The following is a 13,367-nucleotide window of genomic DNA, read 5'->3' on the forward strand; positions in this document are numbered from 1 at the left end:
TGGTCACTAATCTTTGGCTTCCTACAAGACTGCCAGCACGTGATATACATTCAATAAATACTTTTTGAATGAATTACAGCTAAACCCACTCCAGCATTTCTAGCTCCATAAGTCTTTTAGTTCCAAGACATTTTTGGCTTCTTAACTTTAGTTAGCACAAGCTACTGTTGAATCTAGGCATGTGTTAACTAATCAAACAAACTATTAGAACCAAACATATCTGCTCAAGTTATCCCACTGAACTCAGAATTTCTGGTAAATATACTTACATCAATGAATTCAGTCACATATGAAATTCTGTTTTTTATTCCTTAATCAAACAACATCAAAATCTGTCTCCACATGTATTCCCCAGTTTTCTGCTGATATAAATGAGCAAAGTTGTGTAAAAGCTTCTCCTCTGATTTGACTTTATAATTGACATTAGGGCATGCCCTGTTACAGAGCTGGAGATGGTGGGGAGTGGGATGAAGAAGCCTAAGGAGAATTAAGGTTGCTTTCTCAGGAGAAAAAGCAACAGTGTTTTATAGCAAGAAGAGCCTTAGGGACCATTTAAAGGAGCAAGGGAGGCTCAGTCACATTTGAGAATTCAGGGGCCTCTGAATTCTCCAAAAACACCTAATTTCCCTCATTTCTATTCTCACTTCCTACTCTTCCTAATCAATAAACAAAAGAAATCTGGCAAAGCTATGATTCAGTAGACATTGCAACTTGGCAATATACAGAATGAAATTACAATTTGGATTCAGTCAACTTTGCTTGTTATCTCTGGGGAGAGGGAGGAGATTGGAATTGAAGGTGGTTTGTAATCTGTAATTTAAAAAATCAAAGCATTCATGGATTCTATATGATTAAAATTAATTTCAAAATTACAATTAGAAGGAAGTATGAAAAGTATCTTTTCTTTAGGAACTCAGGTAGAGCAATGACTGTCTGCCCAGTACAGCCATACCCCTCTGAATGGCATGTACCCAGAGGCATGTTCCCAGAACTCCTTCTAAAAGTTTGCCATTGTTATGTACCCAGTCCTATCAGTCCTATAGTATACATCTGATCCTGTCTTGCCATATTTTCCCCTGGCTGTAATCACTTCTCACCTGTATTTACCATCTCCCAAATCCTCTGATTTGACAGTAACCACTACTTCCCCAGTTGTAACTCTGGCTTCTTTAGACTACAGCCCTTCCTCTGTGGTAACATATTCATGAACCACTTTGAGTAGCAACACTTGTCTCAGATATCCTTTACAACCTAGACAAACAGATCGATCTCAGAGTAGAACCTAGACAATTGTTGAATGATATAATGTATAATAAAGAATATATAAGATGGTATAGGACAAAAGAGGAGAGGTACCAACTCCTCGTAATGTCATCAGAGAAGACTTCCCAGAAGAGATAACTATTGAGGAGGAGGAGGAGGAAGATAGTACATATGTATGTTCTAGGTGCTTTACATATGTTCTCATTAAATCCTCTCAATAACTCAAACAAATTCTCTTGTTATGTCTATTTTATAATTGTAGGGACAAAAGAACAGTGAGATTAAGTGACTTTGCCCATGTTCACACAGCTTACAAATGGTGGAGCTGAAATTCAAACCTAGCAAGTCTAGCTCCTGAGTCCTTGCTCTTAATCATGGGTGAGAAGACAGAACTCAGCAGAGGTTGAAGATGGCATTCTGTCTAAACCAAGGGGACAGTATACACAAAGTAATGAAAATGTGAGAGAACATGGTTTGTTCAAGAAAACAAGGCATTCAGTATGTGGCTGGAGTGTGAATAGTGGTAGGAAAGGATAATGGAAGGGTAGGCAAAAACCAGTTCATGAAGGGGCTTATTTGCTGGATTTTAGCACATAGAAATTGGTTGTTGAAAGGTTTTAAGCAGAACAACAACATAATCAGACCATGATCAGAATAGTATATTTGAATAGTCCCTCTGGCAGTTATATGGAGTATAGATTGGAATAGATTGAAACTGGAGGCTCTGGTATTATTAGGAAGCATTTGCATTATCCTGAGAAGATGATGAGGGCTTAACCAGAGCAGCAATATTAATGATAGAAAAAGAGATGGAGTTGAATGCCACAAAATGAAACTGAAACTTTTGTATTTCAAATGTATCAACAGTATTCGAAAAGAGGAAAATAAAATAATGGTGTTCATGTGTTTTCCTCTGTCTTCCTGTTAATGAAGTAGTACTCATTAAAGTCTTCAAAGAGTCAAAGATATTGTCTGGTTCAGTAAATATTATACAACTTTTTAGACAAGAGTAAATAGACAATTATTATTTCACAAACAATAATATTTAATGTTTCCACAGTGAAGAAATAAATAAATATGAAGATTAAATCTTTTATTTTACAAGATTTTTAAGACATGAAACAAACTTATTTATACATAAAGGAAAATTAGAATTATAAACAAGAGCTTATCATGATGACATTACCCATCACTTTTACCTTTAAAACCTATGCTTGGGTAGCCATCTAAAAATAAGGACCAGCATATTTTATTACTAGAATATCTTTTATGTTTTGTATATTTAAGCTCTTTATTTATTAGAAGGTGTGTCATTAAAAATTCATTTAGAGCATTATTGCTTATCAGAAAAATTTAATTTTTTTTCTCAGTGATGAATGAATCAGTTCCACTTGGAATTTCTAAGGACTCAGTTTTAGTCAGTATTTTCGAAGAATGATAAAGCTCAGAAATAGAATCTTAATTAATATAACAAACATTGGCCATTGAAATGGAGCCAAGACAAGATGCTGAAATAATATACTTGTTAATAGTCAACCCACATTTATGAATATTGGCATATATTAGTAAATAGTTATCTTAAAGCAAAAGATTCTCTTATATATAATCTATTTCCATCAACATGCTAAAAATTATAAAAATCTAAATTATGTTTAATAAGTGACATGAAATGATTTTCAAAAAGGAATTTTTGTTACAAAATTTTTTATTAGAAAATGCCATAAAAGCATAATAAAATATAATATTTTAAGCCTTTAAAATAAGATATAAGGATGAGCTTTTGAGTATTTACATGGATTAATGAATTATATGCCAAATGCTCCTGAAATGATACCTAGTTCCCATTAAACCTGTGCACACTCACTATATGAGCTATTTTTCTTTAGAATTGAATTCTGTGAGAAGTCTTTTTTGATCACAGAAATTTACTTAAATTTATACATATATTAATAATTATATATGGTAAATTAAAATGCCCTTATCTGCAATACATACATTGTATAATATCAAAGTATTCTTAGTCTTAAAAAAGAAAACAGGAGAGAGAAATAAAGAGTAGATCAGTTGCAACATTTACGTTTGGTATCCTACTGACTAGATATGCAGCCTTTGAAATCTACAATGATATTTTACGCTTTGGACCTCAGTTAATTCTATTTGCATTTCCCTTTAACATTTGAAAATTATTCACGATAACTTAATTTTCATTATGTTTACCTGCAAACTTTATATATTTTTGAAAAAATATTTTGCTGCTCTTTGATTATAATGTTCTATAATTATTAACTTGTTACCTAAAGTAGCTATCCCTATAATCATTTTCAAGTAATGTGTAAAGATGCATCTTTGTGAATATATTTTGAAAACTTGGTTACTATAATAGAAATAGACACTAGAAATTAAAAATTGAATGAATTGTTATGATTCATATACAGTATGGTGTGTTATTTAAAATTTTATTCTAGAGCATTTTTTAACATGCAGCAGAATACTGCTGTTCTCTGAAATGATCCCTTTTTACAATCATAAAATTTTATGTATTATTTCTTATAATCTTTTGAATATGATACTTGCATTCCAGAATGAATTAATGAATTATAAAAGGTCCAGATACTTTCATTTGGTTAAAAAAATAAACACCTGTATTTGAATCTTTAGAGAATAAAATAAGCAATATATGGGTTAGGGTTAAAATATATAATATTTGAACAACTGTTTTATATATTTCAAAATTCATATGCTTTTCATAAATAGATTTATCTATTTGTCCTATAAAACAACTTTAAAATTACTATTGCTTTGACCTTCAAAATTATAGTATACAAATAAATGCTTCATTCCCCACCCACGCCTACCTCTCCAAAAGGAAGCTTACCAGTAGTCTCGCACAGTAGTGAGCAATGTTAAATTAAAAAGTATTGGGCATACAGAGCAAAGGAAGATAATTTTTATGTTAAAGCAGTTTTCACCATCAAACATCAAAAGAGTTATAAACTGTGAATGAACTACCTTTAAACCATGGTCTTTATGGTTAAATTAATTTTCTGAATGCTTTTAGAAGTGACTATGTTACCACATTTTAAAATATTTTAAATGACAAATATTTTACATTTCATGAATAGTACCTAAACAGGTTTGATTATATACATTTTCCTTTGCCTGGGAACTAAAATGCTGTAAGGTCTTCCTGGACCAAAGTAAATGCCATAAATTGATAAGTTTATCTCAGAAAAGGATTGGGGTATTTAGAGACAAATTAATAATCAAATAACTATTTGTCACCCAAAAAAAGTGATATACCTTCAGATGTGTTTAAGTCACAGCCAAAATACAAATTACTTGTGTAAAATCTAGTCTGCTGAATAAACAATTATTTTTTAAGTTATAGCAAGTAATACAGTAATAGAAACCTTTTCAATTAATAGAAATTAAGATAATTATAAAGCTAATATGTAATTCTCAATAGTTGCAACTGCTTGCAAGTGTTCATTTGGATAACAGCAAAACAACAACAAAGGACTCTTTTAAAATGTATATTTTTCAGTTTTATTTCAAATGTTGTGTAGCATAAGAACCCTTGCTCAGAGATAATTTTTTAGCCATGGAAAAGTAGTACAAAATATGTTCCAAGGTACTGAAGGAATTAATTGTTCTATTAGGTAATAATTACTCAGAGGAATGAGCATTAGTGATTTATGGCTTAAAGTGCTTGGGTCTAATCATCATTTTGGCCTGTTTGAGGGAGGACTTGTAGCCACTAGGATGTGCCTCACTCACACCAGGCCAGGTGCCCCAGAAAATCCCATTACGGATACCTCTGTATTTTTGGTGATAATATTTGCCATTTAAGTTTGCAGAAAGACATGCATCAAACCACCAACCCGAACTGTAGTAGAGGCCACAGTTCCCAGAAGGATATCGGTCATTGTCTCTATCTGGGGTGGTGAAAAACTTCATATCATGGTTATAGTATTTACTGAAACGTAAGGCATCTCCAGCTGTGCCATTATAGTTACCAATATGTAAACGGTATCTGAGAAACTCATTGGCCACGTAAAACTGATCATACAAGGCATAGAGTTTGACACCATTAAAGTCTTCAAGATCTATTCTTAGAATCATTTCCTTACTTTTGGTCAGAAGATGAATTTTATCATTCCCCAGCCAAAATTCTCTTCTGAGGTTTCCAAAGCCTACTTTGTAGTCTTTCCATGTTTTGGTGAAGTTGGTGCTTCCATCGAGACGTGCCTGCAGCACTGTCCAGCCTCCCCCCATGGTCTCCATGTCACAGTAAACTTCAAAGCTACTATTTTTGGGATCCGGTGTAACTCTGTAGGTCTCACTGCTTCTTTTGCCTATTACGTAGTAGTCAGAGCAGTCTTGATATATTAGATGATGAACTGAAGGGGGAAGAAAAGAAAGCATTGGATTTTGTTAATAAAAACTATATATCTAAAGAATTCTTTGCAGGTACAAAAGCAGTATGACAATTCCATCAATGGTGATAATGACACCTTGTTCTGCTAAACTTACTTGAACCTATTTAGCAAATGCTAGTTAAGGCCTCAGAACAAGAACCTGGTGTTACAAAGCAGACAAGTCTCTCCAACATACTCTTGGTTGATAATAATATTGACAACATCGACAACAAACAAGAAGAAGAAATGAAAATAATAGTTTTAGTAATTTAGTAATATTTAGTGAGGATTCTCCATGTGTTCTAGGCATTCTGCCAAAGGCTGATAATATTTTCACACTTAATCTGCACATGAATCTTATGATGTAGATATTATTGCAAATCTCCTGGTGATAATATTTAGGTTTAAAGAGGATCAGTGGCTTGCCCAAGTTCACGGAAGCATGAAATGGCAGAGCTAGGACTCAGATCTGGCTGGCTGCAAAGCTTGTTCTTATACCCACTTCATCCCTTGGATCCTGAAAGTCTGATGATTTCAACTCTCCTATTCTACGTATACAGACAAACATAGGCTTCTATTTCCTTTCACCTAAAGGAGTTAACAGTCTCCACTGTCAAAAAGTTTTATAGAATATGTTCCAAGTGATATGCCAGAATTCTAATATACAGCATCAATTGTACATCCATTTATTTTCCTTGTTTGACAAGTAAATCAAGAAACCCAAGTAAAAAGAACTTTTTTTTAATAATGTACTAATAGTCTCATTTTGAATTTAATATCCAGGAAAGCATTTAGCCAGATTTCACATGTTTGGTTTCTAGAAAAAAAAATGACAGGTGATTGTGTTCAGGATAATAATCAGCTAATGTAGTTCTGTAGGAATCAAATATAGATATTTACTCCCAGATAATTTTTATAAATATTTATGCCAGATAAGGTAAGTTTAACATAAGCTACTTCGAGGCACAAAATAAAAATCTATTCATATGTATTTAGAGTTCAAAATATTCAGGTATTTTAGTAGAAAAGTAGCTAAGAGAATCTAATGTGTGCCCAAGGATGTCACCTACGATGTGAACATCTGCCTTGCAATGTGTGGGGTACCTTTAGATACAGGCTGCCAGGAGTATTAGCAACAGTAATTCTTGAGACCCCCACATACTTTCACCAGCTGATGCCCTGGAGATGGAGCATGGTTCAAATGAATGTGACCTCTGCCCCAGGCACCATATCCCGTCAACCTCAGGCAGATAAGGCTTTCCAAAATGTCACAAGACTATCAGCAGCAGTGGTCCCAGGAAATCAGTTGGAAAGTCAGGGCTTGAAGGAATCAGTGGCACAGCTGGTTCATGGGAAGAGTGGGCAGTTAGGTTTGTTGTCTTTAACATATATTTATTAAAGTTAATTCAGGTAGTCTGGATGGTGAGGATGGGTTCTATTTTTATATGTTTGAGTTCTAGTTTAAGGTAAAAGAGGGAAAGAAATAAAAATGTATTCCTTCACTTAGGGGCATGCCAAAGCTCCCCTTAAAATGTTTTTGTGCCACTAGGTCTCAAAGCAAAAAGTTTTGCATACACGTGAAACCATATAACTGCTTTTATTCCACCTATAAAATCTCCAATTTTCACTAGATATTCACTAGGTATTTGGGATTATGAACTACTTGCTAAAATCTTTCAAAGATCTCTTGTTGACACATGAGAAGGAGTAGTCAGCAGACCACAAGAAACTGATTTTCAATAAACAGAGCACAACCACAAACACTACTTTATCTCCATTGTTTTCGAACACTTCAGTGAAGAGATAAGTTAAATGTACTAAAACATTAAAAAATTCTTTCTCTCTGCTTCTGTTTGTATGTAGCTCTGGCATCAGCAAAGATCTTTGAACTTAAAAGTGCTTTCTAATGGATACAGAACTAATTATGATTTTTGTAATTAGGGTCCTATATCATGTCTGTGGTCACATTTACAAAGATATTAGTTTTTCCTGTGCTGCCTTGATGAATAAAAGGCTTAATTTCTTTAATCTATCATTTATGTAACTTATTTTCTCAGGTTAATGTTTATAAATATTGTCTAGCTATACAACATTCATGAAGAAATGATAAGAAAATGTTATTATACATACCTGGACTTGATTGTGTTTGTCCTTGACTGGGACAGTTAGAGGAACATTTGCCATCCAAACTGTTGACAACAAATGTTAGATTTGCCACTTTGTTATCAACATAATTTTCTATGTTGTTCATATTTACAAGATTCAGCTTCTCCAGGCGACCCTGAAGCACATCGATCTCCTTCTTTGCATTCTTTAGGTCAGAGGACAGCTTGTTAACCTCTCCTTCTAATTCAGTAACTCTGTTGTCATCAGCCTCCCCCAGGGCTCCTGTGCCAGGTGAAAACAGTCCATTTCTGCTCTGGTCTCGATTGTCATCAGCCTGAAGTTTGCAATCTTGGCAACATTTTTTCAGACTATTTACAATTTCCTTTAGGTTCTGGACTTCTTTGAACACCTCCTCGATCCTGCCGAACTGCTTCGGGAGTTGAATAGCCAGTGGGGGCAGGTTCACATGGTAGGGGCATTCGCCTCCCTCTTCGCATTTCCCTCTGCTCTCGAGTCTCACTGGGCAGGCGTCCTTGGCTGTTTCATCTTTAATCTCTTCTGTTTCATTGTTTGCTGCAACCAAAAAGCCATAAGCCGCAAGGACAGCTGAGCTTAGCCAGCAACAGGTCGCTAGCCTCATCTTTGCCGTGGTGCTTGCCCCAGCAGGAAAGTGTGCAGGGCTGGAGCTGTTTTAATAGCGGCAGCTGCCTGCCTGAGTCAGGCTTTCTGTCTTCTCAGAAAAGGGCGGGAGCACTTGCATCATAAGTTTCAGAAACTCAGAGAAGAGGAGATTGTCCTCATCAAACAGTTTGCCAAAAACTGTTACTTATTCTCCAACAAAATTATGCTGATCGGAATTACAATTAGTTGATCGGATGCACATATTGAACAAGTTTCACTTTCATCTTTTATTTTGTAAAACACACGAAACATCTTGGATTTCAAAATAATTATGCTCGAAAAAATCATTTAATTGTACTTAACTCCACTTAAAAAAAAAAAAAGCTTTTTAAAGATAAAAATTAAATGCCAGTTATCCAGACTGTATGAAGAACAGAAGAAATGTTACAAAACATTTTGTAACATTTTCGGGGGACATTGAAGATCCTGTATTTTCTTCACGTTGGACATTCAGGTGAAATCTTAAGCACTTAAAAATACTTTTCTTTTTTTAACTTAACAAAGTGCAGCTTTCTGGTTCATGCCATCAACTATTTAAAAAGGGGAAGGAAACTTGTTGGGGAAAAAAAAGGGGCTGTTTTTTTTTTTTTTTTACCATAACATGGTGTAGTAGAAATGACTAAAACAACTAAAAGTACATCATTGTCTTTTATCAAAACCAGCAGTCTTCTCCTTTGACCCTCACCATTTTTGTGATTATACTGTCATCTTCCACAGCTGCCCAAGTGTAAATCTTTGAACTATTCCTGGCTGTGTTCTGATTCTTCTTATCTCCAAGCATCTTTGCCTTCCCCACCACTGGCAGCCCTAATAGTCCTGCCTCTGTGCGTTCTGCCTCTATAGTGGGTTGCTCTACCTGGTCTTTGTGCCTCTGGGTGTATCACTACCTTGCCCAAAATATGCCAGCACTCATGACTTTTTCTCGGTTTCAAAATTTTTCAGGTTTAACACTTCTCTCCTCAGAGACTGAGAACAGGAAGGGGGAACAGCTTTATTTGGAGAAACTACCTCCTTTTAATTTGTTTTGCATATTGGCATCTCATATAAGATTTCTTAATAAAATGAGGATTTTATTGCTTTAGAAATAATTTCAAAATGGCCAACATAGATAAAAATCCAAATTCTTTATTGTATTATTTAAGGTACTCTGTAATCTATCTCATATTTATTTCTTTAACCTGATTTCTTATGACTCCTCCTATAGACTCCCTTTATGCCAGCCAAACTATCCTATTCATTTTCTCTAAATGTGTCAGACTGACTTTACACTTCTTCAATTGTATTTACTCCTGAATACTCAGGAGACCTGGATTCTGCCCCCTGGATCTACCTTACTGGATAGATAGATCATTAACTTTACTGAGCCTTGGTTCTTGGAACTGTGAAGGAGGAATTTGGCTATTCTTCCCTCATACAGGAATGATAATTATAAAAACTTTGAGTTGAATGTTTCAGGAAAAATATGAGTGTATTCCAAAAAAAGTTGTCAAACATGTTCTACACACCCTATCTCTCATTTTCCTCCATCTTCTTCCAGCTTCTTTAAAATTAAGTTGTTTTTCTCTTCATTCTATTCAATCTATTCAAACCAATTTTAGACAAAAATTTTAACTTTATAACTAAAAATATCTATTTAATCTCCTAATTTCTTTTCTTTCTCCTTACCTGCTTTCAAGCTGTGACACTACCCTGTTGCAAGGAGGATACAGATAATATATTAAAATATTTTATAAAGTAGGAATATGTAGTAATAATGTTTATTATTATTAAATAATAAATTATTAAATGCCCTTGACTGGCTAGGATGTAAATCCATATACTTAGCCAATCAAATATTTATTAAGGATCTTCTGTGTACTCTCGGCCCTATGTTAGAGTGTATAGTGAATGTCATGGCCTTTTTCATTTGTTTATTCATTCATTCATCCATCCATTCATCATATATTAACTGAGCACCCTCTACATGCAAGACACTATTCCAGGCACTTAGGCTACACTAGTGAACAAATGAAACAAAAATCCCTTTTTACTTCTTGGGAAGGAGTATTGAAGACCTTGTATTTTCTTTATATAGGATTTTCAAGTAAATTATAAGCACTTCTTTTAAAAATTTCTAAATCTATCAAAAGTACAGTTTTCTGACTCTTGCAATGGGCTTTATTTCATCTGTTTGTATCAGAGATTTGCTTTCCTAGCACAGCTGCTGATTCTTATGCCCAGAATACCCCACTTAGCCAAGGGGGTACTGTTCCACCTAAAAAGCTTAGATATGCTCCGGGAACTGGCTTTTGTCCCTTCAGGATCCATTAAAAAGTTTCCCAAACAAAATCAGAGAACTATTTCATTAATCAGTTTTATTAACACTTCTAGGGCATCTGCTGGGTTCTCAATTTTAAAAATCATTGGCCACTTACTATAGGCAGACACTAAGTGACTACCACGTGAAAGAGGCTCAGCCTGCCTCATGAATTTATAAACCAGGGGGCCAAAGAGTGTGGTGCTACAATTATGCAAGAAACTTTTACAAATACTATCTCACTACATCCTCTCACCTGTATAATTACTATCTGCACTTGCAAAGATAGGGCTCAAAACAATAAATGTCTTGCTTATGGTTTTACAGTTTTTAAGAGACAGAGTTGGAATTTGAACCTGGATCTGACTCCAAAGTTCATGTCTTTTCTCTTATGCCACATTGCCACGTAAGGGGAAAGATAATACTGGAAAAGCATATTGGTACCATGTTGTGGAGAACCTGGTGCTTAATCACTGCTTTGGTCAGTAGGGAGCCACCGAAGTTTCTGATCAAAGGAATAATAAAATTAGTTAAGCAGTTCAGAGAAATTAATCTATCAATGAAATGCTATATGTATTTGAAAGGGAAAGATTAAGTAAAAAGAACAGTTTAGAAGCCACTTAAATAGTCCAAGCCATTGTTTCCCAAAGTATGTTTTCTGGAACATGAGTGACTAGATGTTGATGAATGTTATATGAAAATAGAATTCCAGGACTAGCAGCTCTGAAAAATATCAGTCTTATGCTAATGTGTATTATGGCTGGCCAATGGGAAAGTGATGTATACAGCATTTTTTTAACATTAGTTAACAATAGGAACCTTTTATTTTCTAGGACCATTTTCAGGAATGAGTCTTCTGCTAGAAACCAACAGGACTGGTGTCCTGGATGAGAGATATTAGTGTGACGGAAGGCGCTAAGTAAGCAGTGAACCAGAGTGGTGACAGGAGTGGTGGTAATGGGGTTGCAGACATTGCTATAAGGAATGATATAAGCCATAGAATCTGATAAGTGATAAAAACAGATGAAGTGGGAGAGTGAGGGAAAACTATGAAATATGACTGGTTGAAGTAATGGCATGGCAATGAGAGTAGAGAAGGAACAGTCTGTTGAGGAGTATGGAGTTCCACCCTCTGACCTTGACCTTTGCTTCCTTCCTCTTGTTGGAAAGTCTTTCTGGATTTTCTCATCATGCCCAGCCTTCCTTGACTCCTTGTTATCATCTACTGAGTCCTCATGATAGTGTCAGAATCTTCCCTTCTACTACAAATCTGCCCCAAACACAGAACTGATACCTTATACCCATTTACAGATTTGTTTTTCAGATCTAAACAAATTATTTAACACCCATATTTGGTGGAATTTTGAAGTAGCAAAATTTGATTCTATAAGCCACATATGAAAATTACTTTCATCAGTCTATATTCACATTCATAACAAATTCAAACTTCTTTATTATTTTTTCTTATGCAAAGTATATTGAAGGGAGGATTTGCACTTAGTTTTTTGGGGTCAGATTCCAAAGCAAATTTTCATTTCCTCTAATATACATTTTTTTTTAAAGAAACACTTTATGTCTCTATTTATACCAAAGGAAGTTAGTAAATTTAATGACCATCATTATTTATAGTACTGAGATCCTTTCACTGATATTATGTTTATTAATTTAACATATTTGTAGTTTTGATTTATTAAGTTCAAAAAGCTTTAATTATTCTCCAGGGAATGCATGTTTTGTGATAAAAAATTTTAAACATTCGCTTTTTAGGCTACTTGATTTGAAATGTCAATAGTAAATAATGTTTTCTTTAATATTCCTTAGAGACCTTAGTCCTTGTTCATTATAAATTTCATAAAAAGAATTTTAAACAAAATCTTGAACTTTAAACAAAAACACAACCCATAGAGAGATCAAGAATTGCCTGGTTTGGGTTAAAATAGGATAGCTGGGCAAATTCTTTGGTCTGTCTTACCAGTACCTCACTGTAGAATAAATGAAGAGATTCAGACTAGAAATCTCTCCAGTATGGACCTACCATGAAAGATACATTATGTGAATAAATTATGTGAACATTAAGCATTCTGGTTCAATAAGAGTATAGGGTAGAAACATCGAAAGGTCTACTTTTTATGACTACAGAACATATAGTTGTCTGATGTGCAAATGGCCTAGGTCTCAGTGGGGTATTTGGGTTTCTCAGGTTAGAATTTTATGAAACTGGAATATTCCATGGGAGTTTTGGAAGGTCCATCAATCAATACCTATCAACAAAATCTCTTTCTATTATGTACCCCACACTAAACCAGGAATCGTGGAAGATCCAAGAAATCCATGGAGCATGACATCTAATTTAATTCTCATCTCTCTAATTTCCAGACTTATAAAATTTCATACAACCAATGTTGAGGAAACAAAATGTATTTATTTATTGGAGATTGATTAAGTTTTCTTTCATATTCCTGAGACAAAATAAACAATAAAACCATGGTAAAAAAAAAAAATCATGGAAATCAAATTGTGGCTTTCTGCACCTTCTCTTTGTTTCTCATTTTTTGTGGTACTTACATTCTGTAAAATCATCATAAACATCGAATTAGCAAATA

The 13,367-nt window shown here is 34.4% G+C and overlaps 2 protein-coding genes across 6 annotated transcripts in view; one reads left to right on the forward strand and one right to left on the reverse strand.

Moving 5' to 3' along the window:
- The window catches only part of CCDC146 (coiled-coil domain containing 146), a 147,487-nt gene that overhangs the window by 43,006 nt on the left and 91,114 nt on the right, over positions 1-13,367 (forward strand). The window lies entirely within an intron of this gene.
- Positions 4,786-8,492, reverse strand: FGL2 (fibrinogen like 2). The gene is made up of 2 exons (XM_011365211.2): positions 7,812-8,492; positions 4,786-5,663 (listed from the first exon to the last, which is right to left on the reverse strand). Exons 1-2 carry the CDS (start codon positions 8,425-8,427, stop codon positions 4,957-4,959), a joined length of 1,323 nt encoding a protein of 440 aa, XP_011363513.1. The 5' UTR covers positions 8,428-8,492; the 3' UTR covers positions 4,786-4,956.

The sequence above is a fragment of the Pteropus vampyrus genome, unplaced genomic scaffold (assembly GCF_000151845.1).
Source record: "Pteropus vampyrus isolate Shadow unplaced genomic scaffold, Pvam_2.0 Scaffold107, whole genome shotgun sequence".
In the NCBI taxonomy this organism is placed as follows: Eukaryota; Metazoa; Chordata; class Mammalia; order Chiroptera; family Pteropodidae; genus Pteropus; species Pteropus vampyrus.

What these genes read in the sequence shown, in the direction of transcription:
- FGL2 (XM_011365211.2), bottom strand. Translation starts at nt 8,427, where the DNA reads ATGAGGCTAGCGACCTGTTGCTGGCTAAGCTCAGCTGTCCTTGCGGCT. An exon ending in ACAAACACAATCAAGTCCAG is followed by an intron (nt 5,664 to 7,811) that starts GTATGTATAATA and finishes TTCCCCCTTCAG; the next exon opens with TTCATCATCTAATATATCAA.